Here is a 24,970-nt window from a genome sequence, read left to right as displayed (position 1 = left end):
AATTGTCTAGAAGGACAGCGGAGCTAACCAGAAGAAAAGCAGAGGGCAGCAGATTGAAATGACGACTTCTTTGTGTTTTTTAACGGGTCACTTGTGAAAGTGTTGGTGGTTCTGGGCGTTTGGCAGCTTAATGCCTTCATGCCCCCCGTGTGTGAAGGAGAATTCATTCATACCTCTGTCCCAGCACCATGGGAAAGGACTACAGCCACTTCTTGTCCTGGAAATGCACTTCTGTGTCTCGTTGTGATTGTCTGCACCAAACACAGACACACAACCGGCTGCGTCACAGCCTCTCATCACACTGAGGTCAAATAAATAAATATGCAACCATCCAGACAGCCAAGAGACTCCTCTGACATGTTCAACCAAAATCCAGCAGTAGAACAGAAGAAATCCTCCACACGGGTACAATCTTCAAATATTCCAGGTTTTACTATCAATACTTTGTGAGAAGAATGAAAATGTTCTAACTACGTAAAAGAGCTGAACCCTGAACAGCGTTGTCCTCTTTGGATGTTTTAGGAATCTACACAGAATGGAGAAGATCCTGAGGGAAATCCATCCATCCACAAACGTCTTCGTCCACTTTAGTCCAACTCTTCAGCAGCACATCTGATGGAAACACTTCTGCCAGTCAATGAAGCAGGTTTGTCGTGGAAATGCTGGGAAAGGGTTCTTCAGTAGAAATCTTGACTTGTTTGAAGATGGCACAGCTGCTGGGAACCCACATCCTCCAGAAAAAGTCCAATCCAACTTTTACTTAGAAGCTGCTGAGTCACCCAGGGTTCAGAGAAAAGACCATTCTCCTGCACGGAGCAGCAAACACAACGTTCTTCTGTTGGAAAGGTGGAAACAAAGTGAAGGACGGCCAGAAAAGAGAGGAAGCGGAGGACAGAAAGAACTGCAGGGATTGTTTCAGGGAGAATAAGAGGAAAAGGAGGACAGAGCAACAACACCGAAAGACAGAGAGGAACCGGGGAAGCGCAGAATAGAACAGCAGGGGAGTGGGAGGAGCTAAAACACATTCATATGCTAATCACACCCCTCCAGTTCAACTGAAAACCCTCCCACTTGAGTGTCTGAAGCTGATGTCACCTGTGTTGTCAAATACAGTAAAACTACGCTGAAGTATTTTCAAAACCGTTTCTGTTTTTAAACTTGTCCAGCAGCTGAGCAGTTAGGAGCTGAAGGCCTCTTGTGTTGGACAGATTTTACCGTTACAAAAGGGGTTATGGATCTTCTGACACACAAGGAGTGCATTAGTATAAACCCCTTCATGAATTTAGGCTAAACTTTATTCATATGGACTACATCTGTCTCCTTTTTTGTTGGACAGAACAGAAAGAAAGACGAGGACAGAAGGGATGGATGTTGGAGACAGGTTAAATGGTAAATGGCGTGTACCCGTATAGCGCTTTTCTACCTTTTTTACCCAAAGCGCTTTAGTCACAGACCCGTTCACACATTCACACGCATTCACACACTGTTGCCGGCTCTGCTGCCAAACACTGGCGCCAACCTCCCACCAGAGGCAAGGTGGGGTTCAGTGTCTTTCCTAAGGACACTTCGACACATGCAAGACGGGAATCAAACTGATCAGAGGTCGAACGTCATTTCACTGCACCACGCCCCCCCAAGGGGCAAACGAGAAGGGGGGAAAAGGGGAGTTAAGGAAATCTGGAGGATGATTACAGAGGAGGTGGTGGGGGGTACAATCACTAAACAACAAGATGCTGGAGGATTATCATCTTCACTGTCTGGTGTACATGTTAATCAGAAGGGGCGGGGCCTGTCCACACACATACTCAGGTGTTATAAATACACCTGTTGGCTCCAAAAATAAAATCATGTGAACAGGAACTCAACACAACTACAGTTCACACATATGCACACAAACCGACACGTGAAGCATTTCATTCTGTCACGCATTCTACTGTCCTCAGGTGGGCTGACACCTGTGCTCAGGTGGGCTGACACCTGTCCACAGGTGGGCTGACACCTGTCCACAGGTGGGCTGACACCTGTCCACAGGTGGGCTGACACCTGTCCTCAGGTGAGCTGACACCTGTCCCCAGGTGGGCTGACACCTGTGCTCAGGTGGGCTGACACCTGTCCACAGGTGGGCTGACACCTGTCCTCAGGTGAGCTGACACCTGTCCTCAGGTGGGCTGACACCTGTCCACAGGTGGGCTGACAACTATGCTCAGGTGAGCTGACACCTGTCCTCAGGTGGGCTGACACCTGTCCTCAGGTGGGCTGACACCGGTGCTCAGGTGGGCTGACACCTGTGCTCAGGTGGGCTGACACCTGTGCTCAGGTGGGCTGACACCTGTCCTCAGGTGAGCTGACACCTGTCCTCAGATGGGCTGACACCTGTGCTCAGGTGGGCTGACACCTGTCCACAGGTGGGCTGACAACTATGCTCAGGTGAGCTGACACCTGTCCTCAGATGGGCTGACACCTGTGCTCAGGTGGGCTGACACCTGTCCACAGGTGGGCTGACAACTATGCTCAGGTGAGCTGACACCTGACCTCAGGTGAGCTGACACCTGTCCTCAGGTGGGCTGACACCTGTCCTCAGGTGGGCTGACACCTGTCCACAGGTGGGCTGACACCTGTCCTCAGGTGAGCTGACACCTGTCCACAGGTGGGCTGACACCTGTCCACAGGTGGGCTGACACCTGTCCTCAGATGGGCTGACACCTGTGCTCAGGTGGGCTGACACCTGTCCACAGGTGGGCTGACAACTATGCTCAGGTGAGCTGACACCTGTCCTCAGGTGAGCTGACAACTGTCCTCAGGTGGGCTGACACCTGTCCTCAGGTGGGCTGACACCTATGCTCATGTGGGCTGACACCTGTGCTCAGGTGGGCTGACACCTGTCCTCAGGTGGGCTGACACCTATGCTCAGGTGGGCTGACACCTGTGCTCAGGTGGGCTGACACCTGTGCTCAGGTGGGCTGACACCTGTGCTCAGGTGGGCTGACACCTGTGCTCAGGTGGGCTGACACCTGTCCTCAGGTGGGCTGACACCTGTCCTCAGGTGGGCTGACACCTGTGCTCAGGTGGGCTGACACCTGTGCTCAGGTGGGCTGACACCTGTCCTCAGGTGGGCTGACACCTGTCCTCAGGTGGGCGTTTAAGCTCAGCTGAGGTGGATGAAGGCATGGAAAAAGAAGGAGAGTGCCTGGCCGTCCCCTCGCAGAGACCCCCGCTAAAGGGGTCTTGAAAACCTGCCAAACCAGCTGTGCGGATCAGTGAAAGCTGATTGGCTGACGCTACCCTTAGAGGGACGCGCTGAAAGGCCAACACACAGATTTTTCTCCTCTGTAAATCCGCCGGAAAGGTTTCAACTCCACCAATCACACAGTCGACCTGTAGCTTCTGAGAAAGCAGACTTCTGTAAGTGAGCATGTGATCATTCCATACGCTAAAGCCCAGAAATAACAAAAAGAGCTCCAACGGTGTGACTGCACATCATTGAAACACCAACATCCATAAGGATGCATGTTAAAGTCAACCTAAAGGAAATCAAACCCTACAGCTTGAGCTCCACATGTTTGCTTTCCTATCAATCTGATGGAATCGGGGGTGGGGTGGGGGGTCTATGTGTGTATGTTTGGACAGTTGAAAGCCTTCTGTCACACCACCGGATGTTGCCATGAGGGGGTAGAAGCTCTTCTGGGACCACGCCACGTTTAGGTCTAAGTACAACCATCATCACTTAAGAGGTTTGTGTTGAAAACACTTTTTTATAAACCGAAGAAAAGATGAATTATTTGATTCTGATGAGGGGGAATGAATGTTTAGTAGCATCAGTTAAAACAACTGAGCGGTCTTTCCTCGTTTTCTCCTCTTTTCTCACAGCTGGCAGCAACCAGCCGGGGGGGTCAGCAGCTCACCTGTGTAGAAGGCAATCCTTGAAATGTCTGAAAGAGAAAAGAAAAAAGAAGTGGTCACCTTTTGGCTGGACCACTACTCTACAATAGTACTAGTATTGTAGCCTGTTCTATGGCAGTAAACACAGATCAATCAGTGTCAAGCTTCCACAGGGATATTGATTTTTGAAATCAATACTCCATTGTTGTATGATTTGCTCAGGTTCTAATTTGCTGAAACGTCATTATTCAAAGGAGTAAAGAGCTGCAGCAGGAAGTGCTTTAGTTAGCGTTCAGGTCCAGCAGCTGTGAGATGAGGAAGTCATTTGACCTTTTAGCCTTTGGTGGAAGGAAAGCCGACAGACGGAGGAAGCTTTTCCACATCCACAGAAACCAAAGTGGGTGTTACACGGAGACCCGTGAAGCATTCTGCTTCCATCCACGTAAATGGAGATTTAAGTAGTCTGTGTGTTGCAGCATCTAACGCACTGATGTACGCACAAACCCACAAGGATGAATAAGGCTGACAATGATGTCATGACAAACAGAAAAACACAAAAGGAGAAGTCAGTGAAGTGACTTTTATGGAGCCCAGAAATGAATTAAGAAACAGATTTAAAATTAATCTACAAAAAGAAAGCCTCTCTAAATGTTAAATAGATCTTTACCACTAAAATTCAACACACATTTGAAAAATTCATCTATTTCTAGTGGAAATCCTTTATTTAAAAAATGTTTCATTTTATAATGGATATAATATTCTGGAGTTGGCCTCATGCACTTAAATCCAATACTTTCAGTTTACATCCGGCTTTCCTCACAGCAAATAACAGCAGCAACATCCCTGTGACCCAGAAGTACACTATAGCAGAGTAGAACACCAGGATCAGTGCACGGTCTGACAGACAGGAAGGGTTTGCTTGGAGGAAGCTGATTCGCTGTGACGACCGCTGAGGGGAACAGCCAAAAGAAGAAGAAGAAGCAGGAGTGAAAGGCGTAGAAACCTCATCCGTTTGTTGTAACAGTCAAACTGCAGGCCTCCAGATCCCACATGCTTCCAACTAACCAGCCGCCGCAGCTTCTTATTGTTAAAACACACCTGATGCAGGTAATCAGCAGCAGAGAAGGCGGGGTTTCTGCAAAAGCAGCAGGCTGTTGGCCCCCCAGGCCTGGGTGAAGTGAGAATATGAGGCTCTCTGTAGCTCTTCTTCATCAGGAAACCATCTCAGGGCTTTTCATACTTAGAGCCAGACTTGGATCTCCTGGCAGGACTGAATGACTAAGGAAGAACTGACTGTGACCTCTGTCCTCCCTGATAAAACTCACTGGACTGGGACGGACGGGTCATGTTCACAGGACGCCCAAAGGTCACCTTCCACGCCGCGTTCTGAACAGTGTCCTGAAAGGTGGCCACAGACCAACGGCCGACCCGGTGGAGGGATAAAGATGGACCTCCATCCTGCTACATGCAGCAGCACAGGCAGACGGCACATCAGCCTAAAAATGGTATCCAAGTTTGATGAAGAGGCAAGAAAACGGAGTGGCCGTCCACCTACTGGTGATTACCTCATGGTACAGTCGGATCCCACTGATAACTGCCAGGGGCTCAAAAAACCAACTACAGATCATGTAATTGATAAACTAAAGGCATCTTAATAGAAAAAAGCCCTTCAGGACTTCAGAAGCATTTATTTGATAACTTATTAACATTGGGGCAAAATGCCATAGTACTGATTTGATTCATTTTAATTTACAGCTTTATGATTTGATTCAGACTTCATTAGTATTTGGTTAAAATATGGATTTGTTTAAAATCCTCATTCAATTATGTATTCCTTTATGTGAATCTGTGTTTGCCTGATGTTTAGCATGTGGTGGTTTTAGTGATCCGCACTGACAGCTGTTCTCTGTACACGTTAATATGAACAATCAGGATTTCTGAGCTACCAACATATTCAAAGAAATGACTCTTAAGACCGTTTCCATCTTCTGCTGCTGCCAGTAAAAGCTTCATACAGGCCCCCGCCTCCGCCCACAAGGAGCTAGGATAGGCTCCAGCAGCCCCTTGACCCCAAAAGGGAATAAACGGAAGAAGATGAAAGAATAAATGATAAGCGCATCCGTCCCATTACTATCACAAGTAAAACAGGTCAAGAATAACTTTCCTAGCAGTTATTGACAACAGTATATTTGCTGGTTGTTTTTCCACAGTCTATCCATGTAAGGAATGATGGAGACTCCCAACAATTCATGAAAAAGCCTTTGACCTTTGCACATGACCTTCACGTTTGTGTCTAAAGAAGACAAAAACAAACCAAAAAGAATTAATTCATGTTTTCCTGACATGACAGAGAAAACAAATATACAGTAAACGGGTAAAAAGAGACGTTAATTGTTCATAAAATGTTTTCTATCTTTTCTGACTAAACGTCAGAACAAACTCCGGTTCAGTAAATTAGTTTAGGATTATCCGCCAGCAGCACAGCAGAACCTCTATCTGCAGTATTTCCAGCTCATTCTAGTACGCAGACCTCCGTCAGGGCAGGACACGGCTGTACAGACGAGTTTTAACCTCAAACATGCTAAGCCCATGTTACCATCTACTGTCAGCACAGAAACTTTAGATTCTACCAGAAAAAACGAGAAAAGAACAATAAAAAGGTTCTTTTAAATCAAAACAGCCTCAAAAATGTTTTATTAAACAGTCGACGCATTTCGGTGTGCTTTTGTGTTCATTTGACCACAAAACAACAAGATGCTGGGAGCAACACACCTGTCAGCCAGGCACACGTGCGTGTCCAAACACACACACACACGCACACGCACAGATGTCACCAACGTGTGTGGAACACAGTCAGAAGATGTTCAGTCCAGTTCTGAACCTCTGAGGCTAAAAATATCAAATTCATGGATCTTTCAGTCAGAAGCTCAGCTGCGTGTTCAGGTTTAGATAAACATTAAGTAATCAATCAACATCTGCATCATGCTAAAGGAAAAGGCTTTGGTCAACACACGCACACACTCCACATAAGTCCAACATCCTGATTAACCCTTGTTCTATCCTAGGCACTTTAACATTGGGAGTTGGGTCATCTAGACCCACTAGACAGTGGGGTCATCTAGACCCACCAGACAGTGCTCTGAACCTTTTTTCTTCAATGATTTGTGATCTTCACTGGTGTCCATGGATTACATGAAATCTTTCCACCTTTATCCACCTTTGTCATGGTGGGGGGGACACCTCAATGGAAGGGGGGGGGGGTCATCTAAGATAGCACAAGGGTTAATAAGTTCAGAGAAACGCATGACTGCTCAACCCGTTTATATGTCAAAGAGCACATGCATGTTCACTCAGTTACACATGATTCCACTGCAGAGATCAAGCTAGCCGACCTCTGGAGCTGTGAGCATGTTAATGTATAGCTCTGTCTACAATAGAGGTGTACACAGTAATGTATAGCTCTGTCTACAATAGAGGTGTACACAGTAATGTATAGCTCTGTCTACAATAGAGGTGTACACAGTAATGTATAGCTCTGTCTACAATAGAGGTGTACACAGTAATGTATAGCTCTGTCTACAATAGAGGTGTACACAGTAATGTATAGCTCTGTCTACAATAGAGGTGTACACAGTAATGTATAGCTCTGTCTACAATAGAGGTGTACACAGTAATGTATAGCTCTGTCTACAATAGAGGTGTACACAGTAATGTATAGCTCTGTCTACAATAGAGGTGTACACAGTAATGTATAGCTCTGTCTACAATAGAGGTGTAAACAGTAATGTATAGCTCTGTCTACAATAGAGGTGTACACAGTAATGTATAGCTCTGTCTACAATAGAGGTGTACACAGTAATGTATAGCTCTGTCTACAATAGAGGTGTACACAGTAATGTATAGCTCTGTCTACAATAGAGGTGTAAACAGTAATGTATAGCTCTGTTTACAATAGAGGTGTACACAGTAATGTATAGCTCTGTCTACAATAGAGGTGTAAACAGTAATGTATAGCTCTGTCTACAATAGAGGTGTACACAGTAATGTATAGCTCTGTCTACAATAGAGGTGTACACAGTAATGTATAGCTCTGTCTACAATAGAGGTGTACACAGTAATGTATAGCTCTGTCTACAATAGAGGTGTAAACAGTAATGTATAGCTCTGTTTACAATAGAGGTGTACACAGTAATGTATAGCTCTGTCTACAATAGAGGTGTAAACAGTAATGTATAGCTCTGTCTACAATAGAGGTGTACACAGTAATGTATAGCTCTGTCTACAATAGAGGTGTACACAGTAATGTATAGCTCTGTCTACAATAGAGGTGTACACAGTAATGTATAGCTCTGTCTACAATAGAGGTGTACACAGTAATGTATAGCTCTGTCTACAATAGAGGTGTACACAGTAATGTATAGCTCTGTCTACAATAGAGGTGTACACAGTAATGTATAGCTCTGTCTACAATAGAGGTGTACACAGTAATGTATAGCTCTGTCTACAATAGAGGTGTAAACAGTAATGTATAGCTCTGTCTACAATAGAGGTGTACACAGTAATGTATAGCTCTGTCTACAATAGAGGTGTACACAGTAATGTATAGCTCTGTCTACAATAGAGGTGTACACAGTAATGTATAGCTCTGTCTACAATAGAGGTGTAAACAGTAATGTATAGCTCTGTTTACAATAGAGGTGTACACAGTAATGTATAGCTCTGTCTACAATAGAGGTGTAAACAGTAATGTATAGCTCTGTCTACAATAGAGGTGTAAACAGTAATGTATAGCTCTGTCTACAATAGAGGTGTACACAGTAATGTATAGCTCTGTCTACAATAGAGGTGTACACAGTAATGTATAGCTCTGTCTACAATAGAGGTGTACACAGTAATGTATAGCTCTGTCTACAATAGAGGTGTAAACAGTAATGTATAGCTCTGTTTACAATAGAGGTGTACACAGTAATGTATAGCTCTGTCTACAATAGAGGTGTAAACAGTAATGTATAGCTCTGTCTACAATAGAGGTGTACACAGTAATGTATAGCTCTGTCTACAATAGAGGTGTACACAGTAATGTATAGCTCTGTCTACAATAGAGGTGTACACAGTAATGTATAGCTCTGTCTACAATAGAGGTGTACACAGTAATGTATAGCTCTGTCTACAATAGAGGTGTACACAGTAATGTATAGCTCTGTCTACAATAGAGGTGTACACAGTAATGTATAGCTCTGTCTACAATAGAGGTGTACACAGTAATGTATAGCTCTGTCTACAATAGAGGTGTACACAGTAATGTATAGCTCTGTCTACAATAGAGGTGTACACAGTAATGTATAGCTCTGTCTACAATAGAGGTGTACACAGTAATGTATAGCTCTGTCTACAATAGAGGTGTACACAGTAATGTATAGCTCTGTCTACAATAGAGGTGTACACAGTAATGTATAGCTCTGTCTACAATAGAGGTGTAAACAGTAATGTATAGCTCTGTCTACAATAGAGGTGTACACAGTAATGTATAGCTCTGTCTACAATAGAGGTGTACACAGTAATGTATAGCTCTGTCTACAATAGAGGTGTAAACAGTAATGTATAGCTCTGTCTACAATAGAGGTGTAAACAGTAATGTATAGCTCTGTTTACAATAGAGGTGTACACAGTAATGTATAGCTCTGTCTACAATAGAGGTGTAAACAGTAATGTATAGCTCTGTCTACAATAGAGGTGTACACAGTAATGTATAGCTCTGTCTACAATAGAGGTGTACACAGTAATGTATAGCTCTGTCTACAATAGAGGTGTACACAGTAATGTATAGCTCTGTCTACAATAGAGGTGTAAACAGTAATGTATAGCTCTGTTTACAATAGAGGTGTACACAGTAATGTATAGCTCTGTCTACAATAGAGGTGTAAACAGTAATGTATAGCTCTGTCTACAATAGAGGTGTACACAGTAATGTATAGCTCTGTCTACAATAGAGGTGTACACAGTAATGTATAGCTCTGTCTACAATAGAGGTGTACACAGTAATGTATAGCTCTGTCTACAATAGAGGTGTACACAGTAATGTATAGCTCTGTCTACAATAGAGGTGTACACAGTAATGTATAGCTCTGTCTACAATAGAGGTGTACACAGTAATGTATAGCTCTGTCTACAATAGAGGTGTACACAGTAATGTATAGCTCTGTCTACAATAGAGGTGTACACAGTAATGTATAGCTCTGTCTACAATAGAGGTGTACACAGTAATGTATAGCTCTGTCTACAATAGAGGTGTACACAGTAATGTATAGCTCTGTCTACAATAGAGGTGTACACAGTAATGTATAGCTCTGTCTACAATAGAGGTGTACACAGTAATGTATAGCTCTGTCTACAATAGAGGTGTACACAGTAATGTATAGCTCTGTCTACAATAGAGGTGTACACAGTAATGTATAGCTCTGTCTACAATAGAGGTGTACACAGTAATGTATAGCTCTGTCTACAATAGAGGTGTACACAGTAATGTATAGCTCTGTCTACAATAGAGGTGTACACAGTAATGTATAGCTCTGTCTACAATAGAGGTGTACACAGTAATGTATAGCTCTGTCTACAATAGAGGTGTACACAGTAATGTATAGCTCTGTCTACAATAGAGGTGTACACAGTAATGTATAGCTCTATTATAGAAACTAAAACACATTTCCCTTGGTTAACCTGGATCCACATCCTTATGAAACACATCTGTCCATAATTGAAAGGTTTAAATTTCCAAAATGACAGAAATAAGTTTACGGGTGAATAGAAAAACAACATTTTCTGAAAAATTCAATCTTTTTCCAAGAAGAATTAAAACCTTGTAATCATACACAACACATCCAGCTCTACAGCATGTCTGTTATAAAAACACAAACATCACAGAATTGGTATTTAAGTTTTTGTTAATGCTTTTAGAAATCAAAAACAGACAAATCTGCTTAAAGTTGACTCTTTCTGTTCTGAGCGACTTTCACACAACACAGTGAAACAAACCAGACACACAATGAATACGAAGCACACACACACACACACACACACACACACACAGCAGAGCTTTAGCTGTTCTACACTGACATGAGGATGAGAGGCTCACCATGGTACAGTCCTTCCATGGACACAGGCCTGATCTGCTGGACGAACAGAAAGAACGGCGCGTAACTTCAACAATCACGGAGCATGAGGAGGACGACTGGGGAGGGACGGATGAACGGGGGGAGGGAAACCGCATAAAGAAAAGATGGAGAGGGGGAGGAGGAGGAGGCGTGTCCCCAGGAGAAAGAGGGAGATAAACAGGGAGGGAGATGGAGGAGAAACAAGTGAGGAGAAGGAGACCTGACGGAGAACCAGACAAAAGAAAAGAGGAACCAAAGGGTTGGCGGGTCGATCCCCGCTCCCCCCGGCCTGCTGTCGTCTCCCGAGCGCGGCTCGTCTGCAGCTCCCCGCTCCCCCAGGGGAGAGGTCAAAGAAGAACAATTTACAATTGTGGGATAAATACAGTAAGTATTATTTTATATAGAAAAGCTAAGGATGATCTATGATTCTACTTTACATGAAAATACTCATTCATCTCAGATTCTCCTTCACAGTCCATTAACACACAAACTTTACAATTTTAAGATCACACACAAACTTCACAATTTTAAAATCACACACAAACTTCATAATTTTAAAATCACACACAAACTTTAGAATTTTAAAATCACACACAAACTTCACAATTTTAAGATCACACACAGACTTCATAATTTTAAAATCACACGCAAACTTCACAATTTTAAAATCACACTCAAACTTCACAATTTTAAAATCACACGCAAACTTCACAATTTTAAGATCACGCACAAACTTCACAATTTTAAAATCACACACAAACTTTAGAATTTTAAAATCACACACAAACTTCACAATTTTAAGATCACACACAGACTTCATAATTTTAAAATCACACGCAAACTTCACAATTTTAAAATCACACACAAACTTTAGAATTTTAAAATCACACACAAACTTCACAATTTTAAGATCACACACAGACTTCATAATTTTAAAATCACACGCAAACTTCACAATTTTAAAATCACACTCAAACTTCACAATTTTAAAATCACACGCAAACTTCACAATTTTAAGATCACGCACAAACTTCATAATTTTAAAATCACACACAAACTTCATAATTTTAAAATCACACACAAAACTTTAGAATTTTAAAATCACACACAAACTTCACAATTTTAAGATCACACACAGACTTCATAATTTTAAAATCACACGCAAACTTCACAATTTTAAAATCACACTCAAACTTCACAATTTTAAAATCACACGCAAACTTCACAATTTTAAGATCACGCACAAACTTCACAATTTTAAAATCACACTCAAAGTTCACAATTTTAAAATCACACGCAAACTTCACAATTTTAAGATCACGCACAAACTTCACAATTTTAAGATCACACACAAACTTCATAATTTTAAAATCACACACAAACTTCACAATTTTAAGATCACACACAAACTTTAGAATTTTAAAATCACACACAAACTTCATAATTTTAAAATTACACGCAAACTTCACAATTTTAAAATCACACACAAACTTCATAATTTTAAAATCACACGCAAACTTCACAATTTTAAAATCACACACAAACTTTAGAATTTTAAAATCACACACAAACTTTAGAATTTTAAAATCACACACAAACTTCATAATTTTAAAATTACACGCAAACTTCACAATTATAAATTCACACGCAAACTTCACAATTTTAAAATCACACACAAACTTCATAATTTTAAAATTACACGCAAACTTCACAATTCCAAATTCACACGCAAACTTTAGAATTTTAAAATCACACACAAACTTTAGAATTTTAAAATCACACACAAACTTCACAAAATTACGAGCGAATAAACATGTTCTAAAAAGGAAAGTAAGGAACTCCTTAAGGCCTGTTCACACCGGGACGAATTTTGCCGGCGATTTTCGCCGACGTTTAACGCCTCGTGACTAAACAAAGGGCACCAACGAGAGTGTGCACACCGACGCGAAAAAACGCCACGCGTTAAAGCGTCAAAAAAAAAAAACGCCTCGGGTTCGTTTTTTTTTTTTCGACACGTCGCGTCGAAATCTACTCGACCAATGAGAATGGCGCTTTTGCTCACGTGTCTGGAGCTTCTGAAGTTACAGTAAAACACAACTTGGGGGCGCTCAAACACAAAACTGCCTTGCTGAGCACACATACCAGCGAAGAAGATAGACGCCAAGTAGCGTCTACACTGCCGCGAAGCAATAATGACGGACATTCTAAAATATCCCCGAACCAAGCACCAGTTGGAGCTACTGGTGCTTGAAATATTCATGTTTTCTTTGTATTATTCTGACAAGGGCGTAAATACTTGCTCTCTTCTTCTGAGTGAAAAGCGACTTTAAGAAGCGTAAAGTTGCGCAGCGCCACCTTGTGTACAGGAGTATTTCTGTTTACACTAAGCGCCATCTAATGTCAGGGAATGAAATTGCATGTTCACTCCACTCATCGTCAGCGAAAATCGCCTGGGTGTGAACACAAAAAACGTGGCGAAAAACGCTGGCGAATAACGCCTGGCGAATATTCGTCCCGGTGTGTACGGGCCTTTAATGTGGTCCGGGGAGGGAGGGGGCTGTCAGTTGTCCTGCCTTAAATGTTTAGCTGCTTTCAAGCCCGGTCAATGCCCCGCCCCCAAGAGTCATTTACCCCACTGTGATTGGTTGGTTGGTCAGCTCCACGCACAACACTGAAAAAGTGTCATTCATACAGACTGGCGGGACGCACTAACATTAAACTTTCATAATAAGGCGGGGGACGCAAAATATCATCTTGCGGCGCAAATAGCCCGCGGGCCGCGAGTTTGAGACCCCTGGTCTAAGGGCAGGGATGTCTGTTTAGTTAGTTCAGTTTAGAATTCTCCCATTGAATTCTATGTTTTCATGATCCTGTTGATTTTATGTTTACTTTACAATAACCGGTACGAAGCCCCTCGAGACGACTGTTGCTGGGATTTTGGACTATAGAAATAAAAATGAATTGAATTGAATACATCAGGGCTTTTATTCTGTTATACAGGAGGCAGGCTTTCAAAATAAAAGAGTCCAGGAAAAAAGATGCATCTTTAACAAACAGATGAGAGCAAACAGGTAGACGGACAAGATGAGATTGTAACCCCCAACCCAACAGAAAAGCAGATTACTGGGCCACTAGATTAGCAGGTAAACCAAGATGACACACACACATTCACACACACAAACAGTCTCACACACAGTCACACACACACAAAGTCACACACACACACACAGTCACACACACAAACAGTCTCACACACAGTCACACACACACAAAGTCACACACACAAACAGTCACACACACACACACACATCCACACACACAAACAGTCTCACACACAGTCACACACACAAACAGTCACACATACACACACAAACAGTCACACACACACACACAGTCACACACACAAACAGTCTCACAAACAGTCTCACACACACACTCGCAAACAGACACACACTCTTATTAGGGCTGGTCTAAGCTAGGGATGTGCCAAAATATTGATATGGTGATAAATCGCGATACTTAGTCCTATGATTGATTCTCGATGCGTCTTCATCAAGTATTGACTTTTTATTTACGTTATATTAATCATCCTTTGGTGAGACAATTCTTCGGAGGGTCGATAGGGGGCGCTCGTTGTGAGATTGGCTGTTGCGGGCAGACGAAGAAGAACACACATTCAAACAAAGATGGCAGATGAGAAAAACAAGGAAAATAGCGAGAGCAGCAACTTAATAGACGCGCCGGCAGCATTGAAGCTGCATCAACGGGAGGTTTGTGAGAAAGCCGTGGTTGTTGGGCTGAAGCGGACACGGCCCGGCGTGGATACCTTTGTCCAGGTGAAGCTACCGCTGTCTTCTAGAGAGCAGAGGCAACAACAAACGGGGTTGCTGTTTAAATGTACAACTTAGTGGCTCCGTCCCTGCAGCGCGGTGGAGAACGAGGGATTTGGGTTTTAACTGAACGCATCTGAGCCACGCGTTGACATTCCCTCTCTGAAATACTGAAACAATGATTCCTGCACTGAACGCCCAGACCAGAGCTATGGTTGACATGGCAACAGCAGAAAGAGGGGCATCCCTGCCCTCAGACCCCCCCCTCTTCAAAAGGTAGATGAGCGGCGTCTTGACGCTAAAAGCCTGTGGTTCTCCAGAAACACATGAACATATAAACATGCATCACATGCGGCTTTACCCAAACGTGTTGTTCACAAACATGTTTACCTTTAGATGCTCTTTCAGTTCATGGATTTTATCCCTGGTCATTTATTTGGAAAGCAGTTTATGTCTTAAATAACTTAAAGGAAAGTTTCTAGCTACCTGATTTTTATTTTCTGGGAGAATTTTATTTTTGTTTCCACCACATTTACACTAAATGGTGTCATTTATTTAAAAAAACAGACACTAGAATTTGTTCCCAGAATGAATATCTGATTCACAGCTATTTGTCTGAATAATGCGATGGCTATGGGTTTGTTTTTCAAAAGTTAGTACCAATGTGCCTCACACCTATTTGACATTCATTGTTGATCCTGTTCACAGAAATTTAGTACTAAATAATAACATTGCTGTTCATGTTCACTATTATTTAAACCAAATTTTACAGACATTTCCAAATGAACATTGTCATTGTTTGTCAAAGACAGAGTATTACTGATTCCAGAAATGTTACACAAAAGTCTGTCATTCATTACACTAAAGGCCCGTTCACACCGGGACGAATTTCGCCGGCGATTTTCGCCGACGTTTAACGCCTCGTGACTAAACAAAGGGCACCAATGTGAGTGTGCACACCGACGCGAAAAAACACCACGCGTCAAAGCGTCAAAAAAAAAAAAACGCCTCGGGTTCGTTTTTTTTTTTTTCCGACGCGTCGCGTCGAAATCTATTCGACCAATGAGAATGGCGCTTTTGCTCACGTGTCTGGAGCTTCTGAAGTTACAGTAAAACACAACTTGGGGGCGCTCAAACACAAAACTGCCTTGCTGAGCACACATACCAGCGAAGAAGATAGACGCCAAGTAGCGTCAACACTGCCGCGAAGAAATAATGACGGACATTCTAAAATATCCCTGAACCAAGTACCAGTTGGAGCTACTGGTGCTTGAAATATTCATGTTTTCTTTGTATGATTCTGACAAGCGCGTAAATACTTGCTCTCTTCTTCTGAGGGAAAAGCGACTTTAAGAAGCCTAAAGTTGCGCAGCGCCACCTTGTGTACAGGAGTATTTCTGTTTACATTAAGCGCCATCTAATGTCAGGGAAGGAAATTGCATGTTCACTCGGCTCATCGTCAGCGAAAATCGCCTGGGTGTGAACACAAAAAACGTGGCGAAAAACGCTGGCGAATAACGCCTGGCGAATATTCGTCCCGGTGTGTACGGGCCTTTAAGAGGACACAAGTTGTTCATTATTATTGTGTTTAAAAAAATAAATATTTGGGGAAATATAAAAAAAGCAGTTTTTCAAGTTCTTCTTTCTTAAAGTTTGATATAGGGTGAGTAGTTAGAGACGATAAATATCGCCACATGGTGATAGCATCGTTATCGTGAAGTACCCAGTGATTCCCAGCCCTGGTCTATGTTGTGTGGATGGATTCTTCCTGTGTGAATCCCTGATGGGGGTTAATGAGGTGCTGTTATAACAGCGCCCTCTAGTGGAATAGTGGCTTTGTGAGAACAAACACACAAATGTCTTTATATTTTCCAAGAAATTTTGACTTTCATGTAATCCTGTTTCTAAATATTAAAACATTTTTTAAATCGTGAATTAATAATGTCCTATTTATCAATTTCCCTCTGGTGTAATTTCCTCAAGTTCTGTCTTTCTGCGGCTGATCACAGCACTTTTATGTAAACGTTGTAAGAGACGTTTTTAAGATTCAATCAGGACCATCGTGGTTTCAGGCTGTAGTTACAGACTAAGAGGACGTTTCCTGGAGAAATATCAGTCTCTTACGACGGAGTATTAGGGCCACCAAAAAAAAAAAATTAGAGCGACCAAAAAAAAAAAAATTAAAATTACGAGATTTTATCTCGTAAATTTAGGAGATAAAAACTCGTAAATTTAGGAGAAAAAAACTTGTAATTTTAGGAGATTACAGTGGAAGTGAGCATGCAGAGCAACAGGTGAACGCCGTGCAGCCGCAGAGAAGACCGACTAAACTTTGTTGAACAGGTGAGCTGAATGTTTATTGATAACGTTCCAAATGTCTGGAAGGTCATTTGTTTGATTTACGATTCATTAAAGTTTTATTTATTGATGGTTGGTTTGCAGGATCTCTGCAGCCCGATGAAGCCGTCGTCGGTGTCCCTGCAGCTGTTCGCTTGAATCCTTTCTTCCTCCACCAAAGACCAGATCTCTACGTTTGTGTGACGCTTCCGTCACACAAAAGGAGGAGCACTTTTTTTGGCATTTTCAACGTTCCAAAGCTAATATAAAACACTATTTTCATTCCTCTTTATTGTTTTATGCTGAAACGGGACATTTCATCTGCAGGAGGGGGCATTTGTAACACTGTTTACTTCCGCATTGGTGTTGGGATGACAGGTTCATGACGTAATCAGACAAATGAACTTCAGAAAATGTGAATGAAAAGGAGAATAAAGGCTGCAGCGATTGTCTACACCCAAACGTGTCTCTGAGCTCCTTATTTTACATATTAAACTCCGCTTAAATAAAAAATAATCTGATTTTAAGTCGCCAAAAGGTTCAGAATCTCTTTGTTTTAAACCTATAATAATCCGGAAATGAAGCTTCACAAAAGGCTCCACATACTTCATCTTCAAGCTAGGTTCCGATAAACGAGAAACTTCGGTGTTTTTTCCTTAATCTACGACTTTTTTCTCGTAAATTTACGAGATTTTAAGTCGTAAATTTATGAGATAAAAAGTCGTAAATTTACGAGTTTTTATCTCCTAAATTTATGAGATAAAATCTCGTAATTTAACTTTTTTTTTTGGTGGCTCTAATACTCCGTCGTAGTCTCTCAATGGGTTCCATCTTTTTATAACTGAGCAGCAACAAACAAATGTATATATTCACCTGAGACTGAACAAAGTCCTCTGTTCTGCCATCTTTCCCACTCACCTGACAGACCTGGACACCAGGTAAGCCCGGTTCTAACAGAACCTGAGCAGTAAAGAAGCTGGTCGTTATGTCTCACAGCCAGCACGCTTTTCCTAAATCCATGGATCGTTTTTACTGCAAACCATAGGCATAAAAATATTTGCTACTGAGATCTCACTTTTATTTAACTTGAATTGTTATTTATTGGAAAACTATTTTAAGAACTAAAAACGTTTGTTTTGGAATAGAAATCTACAACAACAGGGATGATATTTAACTGTTTTTGCAGTGAGAGAAACACAAATGTATAAACATAATAGAAACATATATAACATAACTATGGACTGGTGGTGAATCCTGACAACGCTGATCTTTAAAGTTATCTTCCAGCTTTTTATGTTTTTAACCTTACGTTAAACCTAAATGCTGCACGAGACACGAGAAGCCGATCAACACCAAAGCCGAGCCTCCATGCGTCCTCATGCTGCAGACGAAACCCAGAACCACCGCTTTAGAGGAGGACTTCTCCGTCTTTCAGACTCCACAGAAAAATAAGAGGAAAAACACACCAACACCCCCACCCCCCAGTACAGGAAGAGGGTTAACACCCCCAGCTTATAGTACAGGAAGCTCTTTACAGACAGAGAAAGGATAAACAGGTTTTAGTGGCCGCGTTTCACCACAGCGGACATGACCTGAGCTCGTCTTTGAGTTCGGGTACCAGGAACAAGTCATCAACCAAGCCCCCCCCATCCTTTGTGCACGCGGCTCTGTGCACGGATCCATGGCTCACACACAGAAGCTCCCAAAGCATCACACCAAGACTGATCTGGGGTCAGCTGCCCAACGTGAAGGGCTGAAAGGATCCGTTTCTCTGCTATAGGAGGTCATGAAACCAAGTCCTTCAGAGATGACGGACAGCTGTCAAACATGAGTGGAGGGAAATCTGTCAGGAGAAAGTACTTCAGATCTGCTTTAGCGTAAACCTAAAGCCAGAACAAAATGAAAACACAACCAATGCTGCAAGTGTGATGTCTAACCAATCCCATTGGTGCATCGTCTCCAGCAATGTTTAGAAAATGTGTTGCAGTTTGGTAAAAACTGGCAGTCGTCGCTGTAACGCTCTTCTGACAGACTTGAACCTCCGTTATTTGATACTAACTGAGCTTCCTGCAGCTCTGGTCTGTGAGCAATCGCAGCGCTGTGGAGAACTTCGCCTTCCTCCAGAGGAAGAGGGCGTTTCCCTTCAGGCTCCTGAGGGACGCAGCATGCTTTAGGATGTACAATAAGTGCTGTGAAAATGAGTCTGCATGGAGGGGTGGGGGTCAACTTCCTCTATGCAGTCCAGAGGCAGACAGAATGGACGTCCAAACAGCTTCAAAGCTGCAGGATGATTCTGGGATGACATACGGATCACATGGGAACACAGAGCACAATACTTCAAAAATAAAGTCCCAATCACAGGTCCTAAAGAAAAAAGTCTGTTCCAAGACTTGAAAGTGTCCAAAAGCTGATCTGGTGCACATAGAGTCAGAACCGGAACCGCACAGAGACCATTCCTTCAGGATTTTTCTTCCTGAGGTAAATGAGCAAACATCAGAAGAAGACTTCTGCAGGAGGCGGGAAACATCTGTCCTGAACCCAGAAACCATCAACCATGACAGAAACGGCTAAAAGCCTAAAGTGGAGCTTTGCCTTTAAATGACCTCAGTGGCGGTGATGACACAACATTCAGGATCTGCTACTTAACATGAGTCACCATGCAGAGACGGCTGCCTTTGTGAGCAACAGCCTTCTCTCCTCATTCTGGTCTTCAGTCTGGATGAAGACCCTCCAGAAGACATGAGGACGACAGCAGCTTAGAGCTTCCTCACAAACGTAGAGACGACAGAACCGGACAGGAAGTGGTCTGCAGTGTAGAGGACGTCTGCAGGATCTGAGTGTCGTCAAGTGTTTCTATAAATACAGCCTCCTGCACTGCAATTTACACACACACACACGCACACCCACGCACACACGCACACACGCACACACACACACGCACACAGACCTTCCACAGGAAGAATGATGCTAGCAAAGATGAGCTGATGCACATCATGAAGCTCATTTATGGATTCCACTGATCTGTTATCACTTCCTGTTCATCCTTCCATCTTCCTCTGAGTTACGTAAACCAGTGAAACCACAAAATGCTGCATCTGCACAGACACACCTGATCAGGTCAAGAGCCATGAGGCAGACCGACTGCAGCAGATTCACCAGCAGATCCGCTTGGTCACAACATCCAGAATACCTTGATGGAAACTTAGAAAGCAGTGAAGCCGTGCAGAAGAACCCCCTGCCCCCCCCCAGAAGAACCCCCCGTCCCCTCGGTAGAACCACCGCCCCAATAAGAAGAACCCCCAGCCCCCCCAGAAGAACCCCCCGTCCCCTCGGTAGAACCACCGCCCCAATAAGAAGAACCCCCAGCCCCCCCAGAAGAACCCCCGTCCCCCCAGAAGAACCCCCCCCCGTCCCCTCGGTAGAACCACCGCCCCAATAAGAAGAACCCCCAGCCCCCCCAGAAGAACCCCCCGTCCCCTCGGTAGAACCACCGCCCCCATCAGAAGAACCTGGGGTTGCATGAGAACCTTCAGCATCTGCGCTGAAGGAACACATGACAGTAACATGCGTGAAGGTTTTCTTACAATTGTGTTTTTGATGGACAACAGATTCATCGTGTCTTTTCTATTGTGTTACATTTGATGGGTTTTTGTTTGCTGAGGTTCATATTATAATCTCTAATATTTCTACAGAGATTAACATTAAAATCTGGAAGAGGAAAACTGATCAACCAGTAGAAAGTGTGGGATTTATTGATGTGAGTTTCTTTAAACTCCCGCGAGACTTCATGCGAATTTCTGTAGAATCCAACATGAAAAACAGTCCGTAAACCATGAAAACAGACTGAAAGTCACTCAGACAGAAAAGAGGATTTGAAAACAAACGCGACTCCAACCGGTTCCGAGTTTAACCCTAGAATCATCCTTTCCACCTTAAATCCACGTGACTGTCGCGACGGGACGGTGGCCGGTGGGTCGGGACTCGGGTGGGTCACCTTAAGGACTGTTCCAAGTCCGTCCGAGGACAACCGTCCGAGCCCCCTCATTTACCCACAATTCTTTGAGTTTAAGGCGGCGAAAAGTTTGAGAAAAACTACATAAAGCATTTAGAATAAACGTAATAAGTCGGTCATGGACTAGAAAATACCACACAAACACACACACACACAAACTCGCAACTAAACCATAAAGCCTTACTTTTCCAGGTCTTTCCGCTGATGTTTTTGGTGATTCAGCAGCCGAAGCGGCGGGAACGAGGCGGACTATAATCCAAGGCTGGAGTGGAACCGCTGGCTGATCCGAACCGTCGGTGTCGGTCCGCTCCTGCTGTGTCCCGCGGCTCTCCTGTTCCTGCTTCCCCCCTCCACATCCAGCATTCCAACATGGCTGCTTCCGCGAGCCACGCGCGCGCGCTCCTGCTGAGAGGGAGGAAAAGCTTAGCCGCAGGCGCGGATGGATGGAGGAGTACACAACATTAAACCTTCAGAGACACGGCTTCCACGGGCAGCATGAGTGGAATGCATCACAATAGAATTCAGAAATAGAATATCAATAGAATATATGATGTTAAGGCATTTGATGCTTATTTTAAATGCAAACATTACAGAATCAAGCCTGGCCTCTAACTAGTTTCCCGGACCTGTTTGGTCAGTTGTTTCATGCCTTCATTGCAATTTTATAGTGACATGAATATTATAAAAACGAAAATAATCGGCTATGAATTAAAAACAAACTTCTCGGTGTCTCATTGCAGTCCTTATTGAGTCCTCTTCGGTCAAAGGCGACATCTAATGGCCACGGTTTGTTACTGCAAGATGGTTTTACGTTAAAGACTAAGGACTGTTTTTTAAACGATAAAATCTTTTCTGTGTCTAAAGTTCACTTAGTGGAGAGTTTGCTATGAAACGTAAGTGCACCAAAAATCCTGAAGCTGTCGGTTAAGAGGAAAATAAACAATAATATTTATTCTCGAGGCAGAAATATTTCTACATTATACCATTTCCACCCCATAAAATGTTCACTGTAACCTGGATTTGAACCATCACTGCTGCGGCCATAAAAGGATTTCCTCTGAACGACCACAGTGTGTTGCTAACGGTTCTACATTAGGAACTCTATCGGCTCTTGTAATAATGTCTTCTTCTTTGCCTTTGGGATTTTTCTTTCACTGGTTGCACACTTGTTGTCATCTTCTTCAGCACCAGAGTCATCCTCCACACCAGCATCCTATGCTGTCTGGAACACTCTGACTATCACTACTTTGCAGTCTCTGGTCTCCTTCGGGTTACACCGTCGACACAATATGTGGTCTATCTGTGCTTCTACCTTCACTCTATGTTCCTGCCTCTTCTCAAAGAACATATTCACTAGAGACATTTCCATCTTTGTTACTGAATCAACCGCCATCTGTCCTTCTACCTTCCTCTCCTGGATATTCAATTCAATTTTATTTGTCTAGCCCAAATTCACAACAGCAGTTGTCTCGATGGGCTTCGTATCGGTAATTGAAAAAGTGAAACATGAACTCAAAAGGATCATGAATACATGAATACATAGAGTACATAGAGTAGGAAAATACTAAAATGAACTAACAAACTGACTATGCTATACTGGCATCCCTGCCCTTAGACCCCCATTCTCTATAAGGAAAAACTCCCAAAAAAACGGATTCCGGAAAAAACGAAGAAACCTCAGGGGTGCCCACATGAAGGAGGGATCCTCCCCCAGGACGGACAGGCGATTTACCAGAAATCTTAGAGAAGAATTAACTTATCTAAATCTACAACTACATATATAAAGTCCAGCAGACGAGCTTCATCCAGCCGTGGTTGTGGGGACAGTCAAAGGCGCGAGTCGAGCCGGAGACAGGAACCACAGCCACGTGTAGGAGCAGGAGCAGAGACGAGGTAAACGGTCAGGAACTGGAGCACGGATGAACCAACTGGAGTCTGGAGGCACTCCCACTCCCCAGGAGGGGAGAGGAAAAGAGGGACAATACATGAATCACTGCACCAGACAGAGACATGGAAAACTAAATGATGAATAATGATCAAGAATAGAGGAGAGAGGAAGGGTAGAAGTAGATGAGAAAATACCGGCCGGTCCCTAGCAGCTGACTTAGAACTGGTGCAGACCAGGGGAATCCGACTGTCACCTCCTCATCACCTCTGTTTCCTGCACCAACATATCTGTTTAAATCTGCACCAATCACAACTCTCTCTCTTCTAGGGATGGTCTTCATCACTTCATCGAGGTCCAACCAGAATGTCTCCTCCAGCTCACATCCTCCCTGTGGGGCGTACCCACTAACAACATCAACCATCACACCTTCCATTTCTATCTTCAGACTCATCACTCTGACTCTTTTTACCTCCACAACACTCCTAACAAACTCCTCCTTAAGATCACTCCTCCTCCATCTCCACCATGATGGAACAAACTGAACCCTGCTCCTAAACCTCTGGCCTTGCTACCTTTCTAGCTGCTCTCCAGTACGTCTACCTTCCTCCTCTGCATCATGTCCACTAACTCTCTGCCTTTCCTGTCATTCAAAGTCTCTTCTCTCAGTCCAACACTCAGACGTTCCTCTTCTCTGTCTTCTACCAACAGTTTCCATCAGCAACCTGTCAGTGAACGGCCCCGATGGCGGTCGTTGTTAACTTGGGTCTCTTATGGATGTATTAGATTTGATTTACATATTTAGTTTGGCAAAGATTTGACGTTGGATGATGCCCTTCCTGACACAAGCCCCTGTATTTATCGGGGCTTGGAACGGCACCATGAGACCCCGGCTTGGGCCCCCTCTTGGCTCCATTAACAGGTGATGATATGTTTTCCCTTTATGTGCTACTTTTAAAAGGTTAAAAACGCTGGATAGACCCAGTAGCGGTTTTAGGCACGGGCCATACGGGCGATCGCCCGGGGCGGAAAAATGACGAAGGGGCGGCGCCAGCGGCTCAGCTCTTGTAAAATACTTTATGCACCACTATTGGTTTACTTATATCACAGAGTTTGTAACAGCCTGAAACCTGGCGGCGCCCCCGCCCCGCAGCTGCGCTCCCTGCTGTCTTTGAGAAGTAGACGCAAATGTGTGTGAGAAGGAGAAGGGAGGGGGCGCGGGGTGAAGAAGGAGAAGGGAGGGGGCGCGGGGTGAAGGGTGCAGGCTGAGGTGAGCACGGAGCACAAAACGCATGCGCAAACCTGGCTGGATCTTCTTCCAGGGGGGCAGCGGTCGCGGGCCGCGGCTCAGTGCTTGATGAAAAAATAAAAATAAAAATTGCGCCGCCATGTAGCGAATTAGCGACCCTGGGTGCAGCTGCACGCGCTCCTGCTGGAAATGTTTGACGAACGGGGGGGGGGGGGGGGGGGGGGGGGGCTGCGGGTATAAAAAAGGTATAAAAAAATCATGCTTTTTTGGTTATTTCAAATAAAAAATGGGAAAACAAAAAAAATTCTTCACTTAGATGACAGTTGGTTTAGTCGACAGACTTGATACCTATGTCAGGACATTTATGCTAAATGCAAAAACATCTGAAATATGGAGAAAAAAGGTCAAAGCTGGTGCCCAATTTAGAAAGAAAAGAGAAGAAGAGGAGAAAAGAGACAAAGAAAAGGGTATTATCGCATAGCTAGATGCACGTTTTCTAAATTCGAATGCTACCTGCCCTACAACAACAACGTTGCAGAGGAAAAATCTCTTGTTTGGTCTATCATGACCAAAACTGAAGTAGGCCCAAATATTGCAAATAACGTCCTTTTTAAGATATTTATTCTT

At 43.5% G+C, this 24,970-nt stretch overlaps 1 protein-coding gene across 35 annotated transcripts in view; it reads right to left on the bottom strand.

The window, feature by feature from the left end:
• The window catches only part of LOC101162652 (focal adhesion kinase 1), a 107,273-nt gene extending 85,319 nt beyond the window's left edge, over window positions 1–21,954 (bottom strand). For 10 of the 35 annotated variants that reach the window (XM_078955217.1, XM_078955215.1, XM_078955219.1 and 7 more), the window contains exon 1: window positions 174–428. In XM_078955217.1, the coding sequence (XP_078811343.1) occupies window positions 174–297 (124 nt within the window). In that variant the 5' untranslated portion in view covers window positions 298–428. Of the gene's footprint in view, window positions 1–173; window positions 430–3,902; window positions 3,930–11,011; window positions 11,195–21,393; window positions 21,648–21,835 lie in introns of those variants that run through there. The other 25 variants (XM_078955209.1, XM_078955207.1, XM_078955211.1 and 22 more) reach the window with 9 other exon arrangements.
• Window positions 21,955–24,970: the final 3,016 nt, after the last annotated feature.

This window comes from Oryzias latipes, chromosome 11 (assembly GCF_053564925.1).
Source record: "Oryzias latipes strain Hd-rR chromosome 11, Olatipes_Hd-rR_3.1".
In the NCBI taxonomy this organism is placed as follows: Eukaryota; Metazoa; Chordata; class Actinopteri; order Beloniformes; family Adrianichthyidae; genus Oryzias; species Oryzias latipes.
This window is presented reverse-complemented; position numbering and strand designations above follow the sequence as displayed.